This window comes from Oryctolagus cuniculus, chromosome 5 (genome assembly GCF_051225735.1).
Source record: "Oryctolagus cuniculus isolate XC-2025 breed Fujian yellow rabbit chromosome 5, ASM5122573v1, whole genome shotgun sequence".
In the NCBI taxonomy this organism is placed as follows: Eukaryota; Metazoa; Chordata; class Mammalia; order Lagomorpha; family Leporidae; genus Oryctolagus; species Oryctolagus cuniculus.
Window position 1 is genome coordinate 24,143,696 of NC_142871.1, and position 16,108 is coordinate 24,159,803.

The 16,108-nt window shown below is 42.2% G+C and overlaps 1 protein-coding gene across 7 annotated transcripts in view; it reads right to left on the reverse strand.

Annotated features, from left to right (window-relative positions):
- UTRN (utrophin) overlaps nt 1-16,108 on the reverse strand; it is a 580,255-nt gene that overhangs the window by 516,954 nt on the left and 47,193 nt on the right. The window contains exon 1 of one of the 7 annotated variants that reach the window (XM_089333662.1): nt 13,393-13,643. The exons of 5 other annotated variants lie outside the window; for them this stretch is intronic. In XM_089333662.1, coding sequence (XP_089189788.1) covers nt 13,393-13,435 — 43 coding nt within the window. In that variant the 5' untranslated portion in view covers nt 13,436-13,643. Of the gene's footprint in view, nt 1-13,392; nt 13,644-16,108 lie in introns of those variants that run through there. One more of the 7 variants, XM_089333661.1, reaches the window with a different exon arrangement.

Here is a 16,108-nt window from a genome sequence, read left to right on the forward strand (position 1 = left end):
AGGTAAGTTCTTTCCACCTGTCTTTCTGTTTGCGTCTTCTTCTTAATTAGAAACAGGCTCAGTTGAGGCAGTCTTTCATAAGTAAATACCTATACTTATAGGAAGAATCGCAGGCCAGCTGTGATTTACAATTGAGACTCTCACAAATGCTGAAGGTAGACAAGGGGCTGACAAGTCAGGATATAGACACTAGAGATAATTTCCCCTTCCTCAGTGTGTGATCTCGGGAAAAGGATGACAATTGTTCAAAAACCTAACTCTAAGGGCTTATCATTTTTTTTTTAGACCTTACCATTTTTTAACAAATTCATGTACAATGATATGAATTACATCTCCTTCCTAAAACAGCCTAATTTAGGATTTATAATCCCGACAAAACTAATGCAAACAAAACCTATATAAAGAATAATAAGAAAATACCAAAAAGCTACTCATTTTTTAAAATAAAAACTTTTTTGTCTTTATTTTCCCATGTAAGCCTCAGGCCTTGCAACATGTATTAATGACATGATTCATCCATCTTCTAAAAAATTTTCCACATCCCAAGCCTGCACTATGTAATCCATTGTTTTACTTACTTCTTGGCATACAGCTGACTCTGAAACTGACCGTTGAACTTTCATATGTCAAATAAAACTTTCCATTGTGGGAAATTTCTAAGATACTCACAATGAGCTAAGTGGAAATGTCCCCATAGCTGAGGAGTAGAGAAAGCCTGTATCGACCAATGGAATGGTGAAATTAGATTCTACACAGGAAAAGCCAACCCCTGAACAAACAAAAGTGCTGGGCTTCATTGGAGTTTCTCTAAATACTTAACAGAAAATCAGGAGGCATAATCAGTTTACCAAAAGTTATCTGAAGGATCTTCTGAAAACCTCTACCAGGAGGCACTTTTTCAAACTGTTCTGTACTGTCAGAATCCACAGCATTCGCAGAGCTGTCCTTCTGCAAGATTACCCGGTGGCCTCCTATCTGGTTCTTGTGAAATTCAATAGACCATTTATGTCGCAAGGATCTGTCTAGGGGATGCACTCTCTTATTCAATCTAGTGTTGACAGCAGTAATCAAATTTTGTACATACCACTAGCTCTATTATAGCTCAACTGCAACTGGCTGCCAGCCGAGGGCTGCTCTCATCAAAAAGGAAAGAAAGGATTGCAGTGAAGAGAGAGTTACAGAACAAACCGGCTGGAACTACAGGAGGTGGTGGCGGAGAAGTGCAAGAGTGAAGCAAAGGCATCTGCAGGGCTGATCCTCTCGCCACAGGAAAACACGCCCCCAGCAGCAAGCACCACCGAGCCCAGGCAGGCCGACCTTAGCCATTAAAGACACACATTTTCTTCATTCTTCCTATTATCTGCAAACCCCCATGTGTTTTGACTGTCAGTCCTAACTAATGAACCTGCAACCTGACCCTCCAGAGCAGCAGAGAAGAGCTACAGCCAAACCACACCCCCCCCATTCCAGGGAGGCCAAAGGCAAAGGAGGAGTCATTCCCATGAGCTTGGAAGACACAGCAGACTTCCTGTTGTGACTCTTCTTCATTCATTTACAGTCAAATCTTTTTTTTTTTTAAGTAGGCTTTTATTTAATGAATACAAATTCCATATTTATAGCTTTTAGGAATATAGAGGTTCTTCCCCCTATTCCCACCCTCCCACTCCCACTCCCATCCCACCTCCTACTCCCTCTCTCATCCCATTCTTCATTAAGGTTCATTTTTAATTAACTTTATATACAGAAGACCAACCCTATACTGAGTAAAGATTTCAACAGTTTGCGCCCACACACACACACCAGGTATAAAGAACAGATTGAGAGCAAGTTTTACAGTTATTTCTCATAGTACAACTCATTAAGGACAGAGGTCCTACATGGGGAATAAGTGCACAGTTACTCCTGTTGTTGATTTAACAATTAACACTCTTATTTTCGTGTAGTCAAATCTTTTTCTCAGGTCACAGAATGGTAGAGCAATCTTATTACAGAAGCTGGGTCAGTTTTAAAAAAAAAAAAAGTTGGGAAGAGGGTGAAGATTCATCTTTTTATTGCTTTTTTATACTTTTAAAGCATTTTTAGTGTATTATTTATGTACATATTTATTATTTTTATTAATGTATTATTTACGCATAATATTCTCAGGGTCAAAGCAAATGCATGATAATTCAGCACAATCCTCCTCAATTCTCATGTTAATGTGATATTAAAACAAAGTGAACAGAATTCATGTACTTCATAGACATAAATCTAAGAATACAAGGGTGCTTTCATTTTTCCCTTCCTCTTTCTTTCTTTAACTTTTAAGATAAGATTTTTAATTTACAAAATAGTCAAAGGCTTAATGCTCCAGTAATAGAGTTCAACAAGTAAAAAGTAAAAAGACCATAGTTATTGACTTGCATTTTTTGACTGCAAATACTAAAAACAAAAAGTCTTCTGATCAACAACTACTCCAGTTCTTTACTTAAAAAGTATGATTAATGACATTCCCTGACATGATAAACAACTTTTTTTCTCATTTCTTCACACTTTCTATCTTGAAATAATCAGACACATTCAGCTTTCACAAATGTTATCATCTTATGGGACAAGAATACAATTATCAAATCCAGAGAGTTCACAGGGATGCAATATAGATCTTAGTCAAAGTTCCCCAAATGTCCATTATTTTGGGCCCACATACAAGCAATGGCTCCAAATCCAAAATGCCTCATTCCCAATAAACCATGCCCTCTCTAAGGAATGTTTCTGGTCCATCCCACAAAAGTCTTGCTTCCCTTTGTGTCAATGAGGCAGTGACATCCTTAACCTTGGAGTGTTCCACACTTGAAATTTGCTTTTCCTCCATAGTTCTGCCCCCCCATGCCTTATCTAACATTCTCATCACCCTTACTCTCTAAACACAAGACAAATTGAGTTCCACAACCCCTTGACCAAACATCTAGTGCCAAATGTGTTTCCAAACCTGAGTTCTATATCCCATTAAAAAGAAAAATACAGCAAAAGCTAGGGCAATTTCCCCTAATCAGACATGTGCACAGCTCATGTGCAGCAAACAACGCAGCAACATTAAGAGAATCCTAGCGGTTCAGGGCAGGCTTCGCCACCAGAGAAGCTGAAGTCAAGCTCAGGATTTACTGTCAAACAAATTGCAGGGAAAACACTTTCTGGTTTTCAGAGCTCTTTTTGGATCTTCTAACTGCAGAAGAAGGATCTTGAATCCATGACTCCATCTGTCTCCCTCTCACCCTCCCCACATCTCCTTTCAGCCGACAAAGCCAGCTGCGAAGTCCCCTCTGCCACATCTCTTCACTTAAATTCATCCTCCTGCAGAGCCCACAGAGTCATCTTTCTAAATTACCTGCAGCTTCCACACTTCCACATCCTTAAAGGTTTTCCACGTGAGAGTAGAGTCTAACCCCCTTCGTGAGATTCATGTGGGATCTGTGCTGCACTGACCAGCACACAGCATTACACACAAGAAGAAAACAAAAATGAAAAAGTCTAGTCTGCCCCCAAGATTTCTACAATCTAATTGGCTCCATTCAATGTTTTCCTCAGGATAATGTTGTTAAGAAAACAGCTGCCCCATGGACTGGGCATTAGCTCAGCTGTTAAAATGCCCACATTCCATATCAGAGCACCTGAGATCTCCCATCAACTGGTTCACTCCACAAATGCCCATAAAGGCCAGAGCTGGACCACATCAAGGCCAGGAGCTAGGAACACAACCCAGGCCTCCCATATGGGTGGCAGGGATCCAACTATTTGAACCATCACATATTGCTTCCCAGAGTGCAAATCAGCAGGAAAGAGGAGCCGAGCAGGGACTCAAACCCAAGGCCACCCATATGGGACCCAGCTTCTCAAGTCTTAACCAGTGCATCAAGTGCCGGTGCCTTCCCAAATATTTTTGATCCTTGCTTGACTGAATTACAGATGTGCAACCCATGGATACAGAGGGCCAACTCTTCAGCTTCATCGAGAACAAACTGGGATTCTTTTTTTATAAAGATCTCCTACACCATGTTAAGAAATTTCAGTATTATCTGTTGACCAGGAGAAGCCATTGAAGAACTGAAGAACAAGAACAATGGCATAGCTGAACTAAATGGATTTTTTTTTAAAGATTTGTTTTTTATTTACTTGTAAGGCAGAGTTAGAGAGAGAGAGAAAGAGAGGGAAAGACAGAGGTGTTCCTTCCACTGGTTCACTCCCCAAATGGCTGCAACGGAGCTTCCAGGACTCCCACATGGGTACAGGGAATCAAGCACTTGGGCCATCTTCTGCTGCTTTCACAGGCACAGTAGCGGGGAGCTGGACTGGAAGTGGAGCAGCCAGGACTTGAACCAGCTGCCAAATGGGATGCTGACATTGCAGGAGGCAGACTAGTCCATTACGTCAGAACACTGGCCCCTAACTAACTCTTGTACAGCTAGGAAACTCTACCTCAGATTATTAATAAAAACCCAAATGTTAACATAAAAAATTTTTCACATGATTGTAACAACACGTGTCTAAAAATACTCATTATGTTACTGTTGGTATGGTAAAAAAAACAATTACAAAAAGCACAAGCCAGGAAAATCTTTTTAAAAACAAGCAAACCCAAAAAAGTAATGTCAAGGATGGTATTTAATAGGCTGAGTGATTTCTCATGAGATTATTTTTCCAAAGCACAGAGATATAAATAAAATCTGAAATCATGCCTTTGTTTCCATATTAGTATACTAATGGAACTAAATGACATTATCGCCAACGAAATTATGTTAGAGAAAGTCAAATCCAAGTCCCCACCACTGAAGAGCCTAGAAATTACCCCAACCACACAAAGGCAGCTGTTGGATGCAGACCTTAGGAACAAGACAGTAAGTGGGTAGCAGGGGAATCATGCTTACATCTTATTTTTAAGATTTATTATTTAAAAGGCAGAGTTACATAATCCACTGTTGGTGGTAATACAAACTGGTAAAGCCACTATGGAAGACAGTTTGGAGATTGCTCAGAAACCTGAATATAACCCTACCATATGACCCAGCCATCCCATTCCTCAGAAGTTACCCAAGGGAAATTAAATTGACAAATAAAAGAGCTATCTGCACCTCAATGTTTATTGCAGCTCAATTCACATTAGCTAAGACATGGAACCAACCAAAATGCCCATCAACAAAAGATTGGATAAAGAAATTGTGGGATATGTACTCTATAGAATACTACACAGCAGTAAAAAAATAATTAAATTCAGTTATTTGCAACAAAATGGAGGAATCTGGAAAACATCATGCTGAGTGAAATAAGCCAGTCCCAAAGGGACAAATATCATATGTTCTCCCTGATTTGTGACAACTAACTGACCACCTAAAAGGAAATCTGTAGAAGTGAAACTGACACCATGAGAACAATGACTTGATCAGCCCTTGTCCTGATTGTCGAGGAACAGCTTACTATTTTATTCTTTTTAGTATTTTCTTTTTCTACTTAATACCATTGGTTGAACTCTTTAATTAACACACAATTATTCTTAGGTGTTTAAATTCAACTGAAAATGGATCCTAGTTAAAAATAAGAGAGGGAGGAGATATACAGTTCAGCACATGCTCCCTCAGACTTACCCCTAATGGTATAGCTAGAAATGTGCCATGGGACTCCAAATCCCATTAAGTTGACATGTACCAATACTATCAAACTAGTTAAAGTGATCAGTTTAAGTTCATAATTGATCATAAAGATAGGATTAATTGTCAAAGGGATCACATAAATAAGACCAGTGTCTGCTAATAATAATTGATAGAATTAAAAAGGAGAGAACGATCCAGAATGGGAAGTGGGATATACAGCAGACTCATAGAATGGCAAATGCCATAAACAGCACTCTGGCCTCAGAATCAGCCCTTCAGGCATTCAAATCTGGCTGAGAAGCCCATGAGAGTTTCTCAGACACGTAAAGCCAAGACATTGTGGCAAAAAATGACCTAAATGAAAGATCTCTGTGAGTGAGATCCCAGTGGAAAAACAGGCCATCAAATAAGGAGGTACCTTTCTCTGAAGGGAGAAGAGAACTTCCACTTTGATTATGGCCTTCTCTAAATAAGGTCAAAGTTTGTGAACTCAAGAGGCTTCCATAGCCCTGGCAGCTCATGACAAGAGCCTAGGGTGATTACTGACTCCATAAACAAGAGTGTCAATTGTTAAATCAACAGCAGGATTCACTGTGCACTTGCTCCCCATGTAGGACCTCTGTCCTTAATGTGTTGTACTATGAGAATTAACGGTAAAACTAGTCTTCAAACAGTACTTTATACTTAGTGTGTCTGTGGGTGAAATCTGTTGAAATCTTTACTTAGTATATACTAAGTTGATCTTCTATATATAAAGATAATTGAAAATGAATCTTAATGACGAATGGGATAGGAGAGAAAGTAGGAGATGGGATGGTTATGGGAGGGTGGTTATGGGGGGAAAAATCGCTATAATCTAAAAGTTGTACTTTTGAAATTTATATTTATTAAATAAAAGTTTTCTAAAAAAAGAAAAGAAAAGAAAAAGGCAGAGTTACAGAGAGAGGCAAAGATGAAGAGAGGGAAGACCTCTCTCTCCCTCTCTCTCTCTCTCTCTCTGCCTCTCCTCTCTCTGTGTAACTCTGACTTTCAAATAAATAAATAAATCTTTAAAAAATAGAAAAAAGATATTTAAAAAAATAAATAAATACAGTCAAAGATACCTGCTTGGACTAAAGTGGTGAAAGGAATTCCTAGAAGTCATATTTGAGAATTAAGTTAAAACAACTATCTCAAGAAAGCTATGTCAATGTAGTCAGAGTTATAGGTAGACAACAATCCGTAAAGGAAGGGCAACAGAGAGGTAGCAGGTGCACCCAGATTCCTCTTCCAAGAGAAGTGAGAAGAGTTCTGAGAATTGGGGCTCTCTCCAGGGAGGCCCTCCTCTCACATGTGTGTGTGTGTGCGCATGTGTGTATGTGAGCATGCACATACAGGTGCACGCACTGGACAGTATTGTTCCAAACAGAAGTGGCACTGCCTGGACCCCAATATAGTGAACCATCCAGTGTATAACAGTGACCTGTGGCAGAAAGGCCGTTTACTAGATGCCAAGTGAGGCTGCCACCTTGCAGAAGCAGTATTCAATCTACTAGATCCACTGTGCACTCCCAGCAGCTTAAGGCAGAGTCCTCTGGGACAGAAATGCCAGCAGCAAACAACTCATTCTCGTGGTAGGAAGGAAAGCCTTTGCCAAGGCTCTTCAGAGAGACAAAAATACTTATCTAAGAAGACCATGAAAGAGTACAAATGCTTAAAAAAGAAACAGGAATTTTTAAATAATATTTTTAAAAGAAACAAGGGGGTGATTTTTCTGAATTGTCTACAAGTTCTATTTTTATCAGTCAACTGGCAACCTGCTAAGCTGTGCAGCCAAAGACAGAAAGTGGGTTTTCTTGAAGTGCATTTGTGGGCTTTGTGAAGAAAACATCTCTAGTTTCTAGAAAGTTCTAGAATTTTCAAGCCTTATGGAAAAGTGTAAAGAAGAGCTGTACAGAGATTATTCTTTGATGTTAGCAATAAAGAAAGCCCGGTGGGAGAAGTGACTAAGTGTCCTGTAGAGCCCACAAGCCTTTGCAGCCAAATGAGGTCATTCATAGCACTTTGTCCTTGGTTACCTGTGGTGGCCATCTCTACCTTGGAAAACCTGAGCCAAGGGTGCCGACTTAGCCAGGGTCTGGCCATTGTCTACTGTCAATCACCTTACTGGGGAGATACTGCAGTCTGGCTTGAAGTTCCCACCATATCAGTTTCCCCACTCCATCAGGCAATACTGTCCCTGCCTACAAACTGGTTTCTACTGGGCATCTCCTACTGTACTCCATCAAACACATCTGCATGCATTTCCACCCAGACTACAAGATGCTGTTTTTCTCATGCAAATGTCCATGTGCAAATCTGAGCACGCTGGCCACTCAGAAGACAGGGCTACTAACACGTGTGAGTCATCGGCAGATCCAGCCTGACGCTGGCACCACACAAAGACAGTCCTGTCTAATGCAAGGCACACCCACCCAGACTCTCATGTGTTACATCTCTTGAACTGGAAAGAAAACATAATCATCCATTTGTCCCAACATCAGGCTTAGAGTGGAGAGAAATCGATCCTAAAAAACTGGGGGCGGGGGGGATTTTAAATCAGTCCTTATGATTTTCATGATGATACAGAGGGTTCCCAAGAAGCAACCAGGTGAGGAACAAAGAATACAGAATGATGATCACTTCCAAGTTTATGAACAACAGCAGGTGCCGAGGGCCTGAGTCCCAGGAGCAGCACCCGTGAGAGCCAGTCAGCTAACAATAGGTTCACTGAGTGCCTATTATGTCCCATATAGTACAGTAGTGAAGAGAACCAGTTCCCAGACCAGGCAAGTGACTCAACACCAAGTGCTACAGACGAGAGTGTTGAGATACTTGTTGTATCACTGCCTCGGGGATCACGTTCAAGTACAGAGACAGGCCAGAGCTTGCAAAAAGGGACGGAGAGGGCAGAGGCTGGGTAAACAGGTGGGAGGCAATGCTGCAGAAGGAAGAAAGGAAAAGACAGGCTATGATTAGAGACTGCCAAGGAGTCACAAGGAGGGAGAAAGATGGGAGAAGGGAGCCAGCAACAATGTCAGAAGGTGTACAAAGGAGCCACAATGACCCAGAAATAAGGCACAAACCAAGCCAAGCACACTTATTCTGGAGCAGTCCCCAAAGGTGAGCAAGTCGCTCAGAAGTTTGCAAGCTAGGACCATTTATGTGCCATTCACAGAAAGCTTCACTTTCCATAAAGTTTTTCTCCTCCACAAAATGTCCATGAGTCAATCTGTGTATCTGTACAAGGATAAATACAGCCAGTGTAATACAGCTGCCTCTAAAGTAGGAATGCGGGGCACAGATGCCTGCCTGGAGGTTGCCAATTCAGTAGGAAGTTGTAACTGCCCAAGTCCTTAATTCAACCATCAGCATGTATTTGGTCCCTGATCTTCAAAGTTCTTTCACTGATACCTACAAAACTCAGACATGGTAATCTGTGTAAGCATTCAACTCACAACTGGGGAACAAGGTAAATGAGGTTCCGTCACACAGTGTAAAACACCAAGTTCGTGTCGTGAGTCTGGGCAACCTAAGTGCAGGTCCTAGCCCAACGGCCTTCGGCCTTTCTTCTCACCGTATCGCGTATGTACCTTCTAAAGCAGCTCACTGGTTTCCAACAGCATGGCCTGAACCAACGTGATGCCTAGAGACTTGCAAGTTATTTTTATGAAAGTAAACGATACTATACAATGCTTCCTCTTTTCCCCAGAGTCACAGCCAAAAATCACAGGAGGCCAAAAGGAAACACATGTTCCTCAACAGCAATGAGTTCCCAGGTATCCGGTGGCAGCAGCTGCTGCTGGAAGCCCATTCCACCCCAGCCCAGTAGCAAACCCTGGCACCAACACACGCCTCGGACTCCTGAGGTTACTCAGACGAAGATTTTCAGCAACAGATCGACAAAGGGGTCCAGCACTGCTCCGTGAAAATCAAGCCACGGCAGAAGAAGGTGTGGTTACACCTCACATAAATTACTAATCTGCCCCCACACCGGAAAGAGGGGGGAGGAAGAGGAAACGAAAGCAAGTGACTCTAGGCTCTGCATTTCATATGCAAGAATAGCCAGCAACAGGTGCAGTGTTCCGGTGAAAAGGCCTTTCGCCTCTGCACCACAAAGAGCCCAAACACAGAAACCCAACACTGGGAACTGATGTCAGAGGTGCCATCAGCACCATTCTCTAGCCAGGAGCAATTTCACTAACCCAAGTGAGTGAGTGTGTGTATGTATTAATAGACCACAAGACATCATATCTCTGCTGACATGTAACTTCTTTCACTTACCTCACCCCTAAAAGAGTTTATCCTAAAATAGTTTCAGTATTGGTCACAATATAATTTTCCAGAAAAAAAATTGTTTTTTCCTGTCTTCTTTTTAATTATTTGAAAGACAGAGGAGACAGAGAGAGAGAGAGAGAGAGAAACAGAGAGAGCTTCCATCCACTGGAAATGCCTGCAACAGCCAAGACTGGGCCATGCAAAAGCCATAAACCTAGAACTCAATCCAGTCTCTCACATGGGTGGCAGGAACTCAAATCCATGAGCTGCCTCCCTAGGGTGTGCCTCAGCAGGAAGCTGAAACTGAGAGAGCTGCAACCCGGGCATTCTGATACAGGCAGGCAAGGCATCTGAATCAGTGACTTAATGACTAGGCCAAACCTCCATCCCAATAATATATTTTTTCATTGCCAAGTAATTACCATATTGCCTGACACACAGTAGGGAGGCAATAAATATGTACTGAATGGATGAGGAGTAAAGAACGAAGGAATGAATGAAACTAACAAATAAACAAAAAATTCTCTTCAAATATCAAGATAACAAAATCTTGCTTTTGGGGGTGATTTATAAACATATTTTTTCTCTTCTCTCTAAGAAGAGAACAAAAAGTTAGAATCAGATGCCAAAGGGCAAAACACATTACCGAGGAACATATCAGAAGGTGCAAACCACCCAGCCCTGGCTGAAGCTGAGAGCCTTGTCTGCTTGACAGTATGCAGGGAATTCTCATTAGAGGAAGATAAAAATGGGAAAAAGCAATCAACCACAGGAGCAATCCACTTTTAGATTTTCCTTCCTTTCAATATGCTACTTCATGTAATGTTTTCCACCCAACATTACTAAGGAATGTATAAAATAAATTTGGGTGCATATTCTTTTTCCACGTGATAAAAATAACCAGCTCTTAACATGTTATGGCAAGTGTCTTACAGAATACCTGACATTATAACACAAATACAAATGTGGATAAGATGGTGTAGAAACAAAGCTGTTTGGTGAGCCATAAGAACTGGAGCAAGCATTTGGCTGAGCAGTGAAGCTACCAGTTAAGATGTCCACAACCCGTATCAGAGCACCCGGGTTTAACACCCAGCTCCAGCTCCTGACTCCAGCATCCTGCCATACCCTTGGAGGTAAGAGGCGTGGATCCTTGCCACGCATGTGGAAGACACAGATTGAGTTTCTGGCTCCCAGTGTCGTAGGAATTTGGAAAGTGAACCAGCAGTCAGGTTCTTTCTCTCTCTCTCTCTCTCTCTCTCTCTCTCTCCCTCTCCCACTCCCTCTTCCTCTCCCTCTCCTTTTCCTTCTCCCTCTTCTCCTCCCTCCCTCCCTCAAAAAAATAAAAAATAAAAGAAGCAGTGAAGAAATGGCAATGAAATTTAGCCCACAGATGGAAAATGTTTGCTATGTGAATATAGTATTGAATAAAAAGAATACTATCAGTGTGATAACATTACTGGTTACAAAAATTAAAGAGTTCAAATAGGTTAAAAAATAAGGATATTAATTATAATAATAAAGTGTTCAGTGTGCAAATAACAATAAATCACCAAAATGGTCAGAAGGTTTAGACAACTGAACGGTACAAATAAAAATACAATGAAGGCCGGCGCCGTGGCTCAATAGGCTAATCCTCCACCTGCGGCGCCAGCACACCGGGTTCTAGTCCCGGTCAGGGCGCCAGATTTTGTCCCGGTTGCCCCTCTTCCAGCGCACCAGCTGCGGCAGCCATTGGAGGGTGAACCAACGGCAAAAGGAAGACCTTTCTCTCTGTCTCTCTCTCTCTCACTGTCCACTCTGCCTGTCAAAAAAAATTTTTTTAAATTTTAAAAATTTAAAAAATACAATGAAATAAATAACATTATAGAATTGCTATGAAAGATGACTCAGTTAAACTTTGAATTTATTAATTTATCTTTTATTTATAACAAATATTTTATTAATTTAAGTGATTTATTAGTTTCTCCTTTGTTTATAACAAATATGACAAGCAGAATCTCTTTACTCATATCAACAATTTAAAGAATTCTTAAATTTTTTTTTCAAGTTATTCTTTCCAAGATACAAAATACCCCCACTTTCTTTTACCTTGAAATAATAGCCAAAGGTCTTGAATGAAAGTCTCGGCTGAGAGTCTCTCAGTGTTAAAACTACCTCAAACTTCAAGAAATGTATGGGAATAGCAAGCTCCTTACAAGTGTTTTTTTGTTATTTAAGCAACACTTCTTCTTTCATTCTTTCATTCATTCCTCAGGAGCTGCCATCCCTACAGGACAGGCCCTGTACAAGGCACCAAGGGCGCAGCGGGGAACAAGATCATCCTGGCCTCTGACCGTAAGGAGATCACGACTTGGGAACTTTTATCAACAACAAAGGCAACAAAACACAGCATCAGTGATAACTGTGCCAAGCAGACAATGGGGCGGGTGGAGGACGGATGACCGGACAAAATCTACTTCAGATGGGTGCTGGTCAGGCTCCCCTGAGGAGGTGCCACTTAACCCAATGCCCCATCCCAGCACGAGGAGAAGGAGCTGGGAGCCTGTGGAGAGAGGTTGTTCCCGGAGCTGAAAGCCGGCCAGAGTGGTGCTGAGCAATGAGAGAGGAGCTGCCCTGGAAACAGGGAGCAGCATCTCACCATGTCATTGACTCGCTGAGACTTTGCCTCCACGCCACGCTTTCCCCTCAGCCTGGACTTCCTCCTTTTTCTGCCTCCTCGAAAATCCCTTCTCTAGGACACAACAAAACCCCAGGAGCTAATCTTCCTGCATCTGTGTTCCCACAGCACCTGGAAGGTAACAGGCCTCTCTCGGCACACTGCTCTGAACCGTCGTGTGCGGTGCCTGTCGCGGGGATCTGGCTTTATGTGTCCGTTCCCCAGCAGCCTGTCACGGAATTTGGCACCAGCAGGTAGGAAAGAACCGACAAAGTGCGCCAGTGAGCAAATCAAGATGGAAACAGACCAATTAAACGAACGCAGCAGTGCTGATGCATTTCAATCGTCGGAGAGTTGTAACAGCACCGGCTAGACCTCCTGTAACTCATTTATCATCTGGATGAAATCTAACCTCGTAAGATTTTCATACAACACACACTTTTAAGTGAATCCTCTTGCAGCACCGAGAAGTGAAGGAATAAGTTAACATCCTGTCTCCAGACACTGGACCCAGACCACTTCCTTCAGCCAGCACACATTACACCACAGGCCCTGCACCAGGCCAGTGCTGGCCATGCTGCCATCCTAAAGGACCCATAAGCAAATCAACATTCCAAAACGTTTTCAGTAACCGACATCATTAAGTTCTCTTTATTAAGAGAAAATGTTTACTAAAAAATTCCCAGTCTCCCAGAGGACAAAATAATTCAGAATCTGTTGCTCACTCTCCCCGCTAATTCTTGACAGACTGAATCGTGCCTCAGTTTCCTCTCAGCGAACCAATGAAGAAGGCTGAGTAACCAGAATGTTCTTTACCTGCCCCTGACTCTTTGCCATGTTCCCTTGCAGGTCCAGACATCACTTCCACTTCTTGCAGGCTCAGCACGTCTTCCAAAGGCAGTTAAGTCTCCCAAACCAACAAGGACATGTCTTCTGAAGTCACAAAGATATGCGTGCCCCTTGGCTGGAGAATGTACTTTGATGGAGTCAAATGGAAAAACAGGGCCACGCAGCACAGGAACCCTGGAGAGATGAGTCCCTCCCGAACCGCCCCGACCAGAACGGCCACATTCCTGCCGCCCTGCACAGCCCAATCCTGGCCAGGTGTGGAGCCTGTCGCCTTCAACTCTGGACTTGCGACAGCAAGGAACAGCAAGGCCTGCATCTTGACAAATACCACTGTTCAAACTGTTTCGGGATACAGAGAAGCCTAGATTTTCACACTCTCCTTAGGTTTTCTTTAAATCCCAGATATATAAAAATCCAGGGGAGGTAAAATGTTAAGGAATTTAACAATAAATTTTTAAGTTTCCAGCTCAGACAAGAGAGCTTGCTCTCATAGATTTTGCAATCTATCCTTCAACCGATACACTCCAAACTCAGCCTGAAAGCTTCTAGGGATCCATCCATTAATGTCCTAAATAATGCATGCCGTCAAACTGAAAGGTAAGTGATACCTCTCCACGCAGGACTGGAAACACTACTGAGTGAAGCACAAATGCACCTTCCTGCCACTCTCAACGCACAGCCCTCTGCCCACTTCACTCCCAGCCACTGGCCTCATCACAGCTTTCTGCAGGCCAAGCTCTGACATCGTGGAGCGTGCACATGACTCTGCCTTCAGCCAAAGTCTTCCATCACCTCGGGCTGTTGACTTCAGTGGCCTCCTTCAGGAGGGCTTCTCCATCACTGACACCTGCCCAGGGCCAGTGAAGTCCACTCATAATCTGCCACCACAACATGGCAGAATGTTAGCCCTGAGCGAGTAACCAGGAATATATATTCCTGTATATTCCTCCATTTGATATGTGCTTCTCCTACTGGTCTACACTTCACCATCATCATGGTGTTCGCCAGCTTCATTGATCATGCCTACAACAGAGCCTGGCATATGGGGCACTCACCAAAGAGTTTGAGTATTTTCATTTAAAATTGTTGTCTCTGCCCCAAAAAAATGTTGCATGGTACTCTGCAGTCACTGTCACACTCTAGGGAAACACTCACTCACTCAGAATCATCATCTCCATCTGGAGTTACTACAAGGCAGGGGACCCTTGAACTTGGACAGTAAAGACAATCAGATATGTTCACTAACCTCTATCAGAACTGTATATCTCCTGCTATTGTGAAAGTAGGTCACAAAATGCACTATTAACACATCTTTGATGGTATCAATAAGAAAAATCATAGCCATTTGCACCATCATCTTACAGCTGTAGCAGGTATCTTGGAAAACATCAAGGGCTCAGAACCATTTCAGAACAGTATGGCACTTAGAGCAATTAGAGCTTGAATGCACTAGTTAAAATGCAAGTATTACACTATCACAAATAGGGTTACAGGCTTTGTAAGTATTTTGATAACTGCATATGTCAGTAGAATTGGTTTCCTCTCATGGGCAGGAGGGAGGGTAGGGTGGGAAGTATCACTATGTTTGTAAATCTGTATATATAAAATGCATGAAACTTGCATATCTCAAATAAAATTTAAAAATAAATAAATAAGTTACCTGGCCTAAAAAATTGCTTTTTCTGTGATGTCAGATATTTTATTTTATGTACTTCAAAATATTCACCAAACTGCTATAAAGGCCCATGGGAAATAAAAAGGGGTTGAGGGTGAGGACAAAAAGTGAAAACCCCAATCTACATCATGATCATTGACAATGAACATCTGATACACCAAAAAATATTTATATCTTGTTTTCAATGGTTTAAACATATTTATCACCACAAAAAGTAATTACAATTTCTAAAAGAAAGGTGATTCAAAATAAATTCATAAATTAAGGAGCTATTTTTGTAATATACAAAGATATTCATTTCCTTGGTTTTAATACAAAACAACTATAAAGGAGAAATTCACAGGGGACATTAACATATTTAATAGCTACTGAACAGTTCAACTATTAGTTATCCTGACCAGACAAGTAGGGCTATCAAATACATTATGCTTCAGTCTCTACCTTATGTGTTCTGAGCTGCAGACTACCAACTGCAGGTGCACCTCCATCTCATTTCTATGACAACTCCGTGAACATCTGCACAAACCCACCACGAGGAGTGACTGAGTAGTCATCAACACTGAGCGGGAGGCTGCTTGCATGAGCCAATCACGTATACCTGCAACCTCCAATGAAAGCAGAACTTTGAGGGAGACAGGAAAGGCCAGGCCTGGATGGAGACAGCAGGCCAGGGATCAGCATCCAGAGTCTAGGGCTGCTCTAGAAGAGCAAACCCCACAGCGATTCTCTTACACAAAGCAAGGCAGGTTCCGGCCAGGTCCATTCAGCGACTCCCCATTCCACTCAGCAACTTTCTCACTCTCTGCCGCCCAAAGAGAAATGACAGGGTGGAGATGACCCTGCTTCCTTCCTCCTCCCACTTCTCCTGTCACTCACCCTCTCCAGGTTGTACTGTCTCTAAAACAGACACCAACCCCAAGGTCAGCCTGCCCTAACCCAGAGGTGGGTGGAACGTCTCTTTCAGAGTATTAACCACCCCTGCCTGTGATGGTTAATTTTAGATGTCAG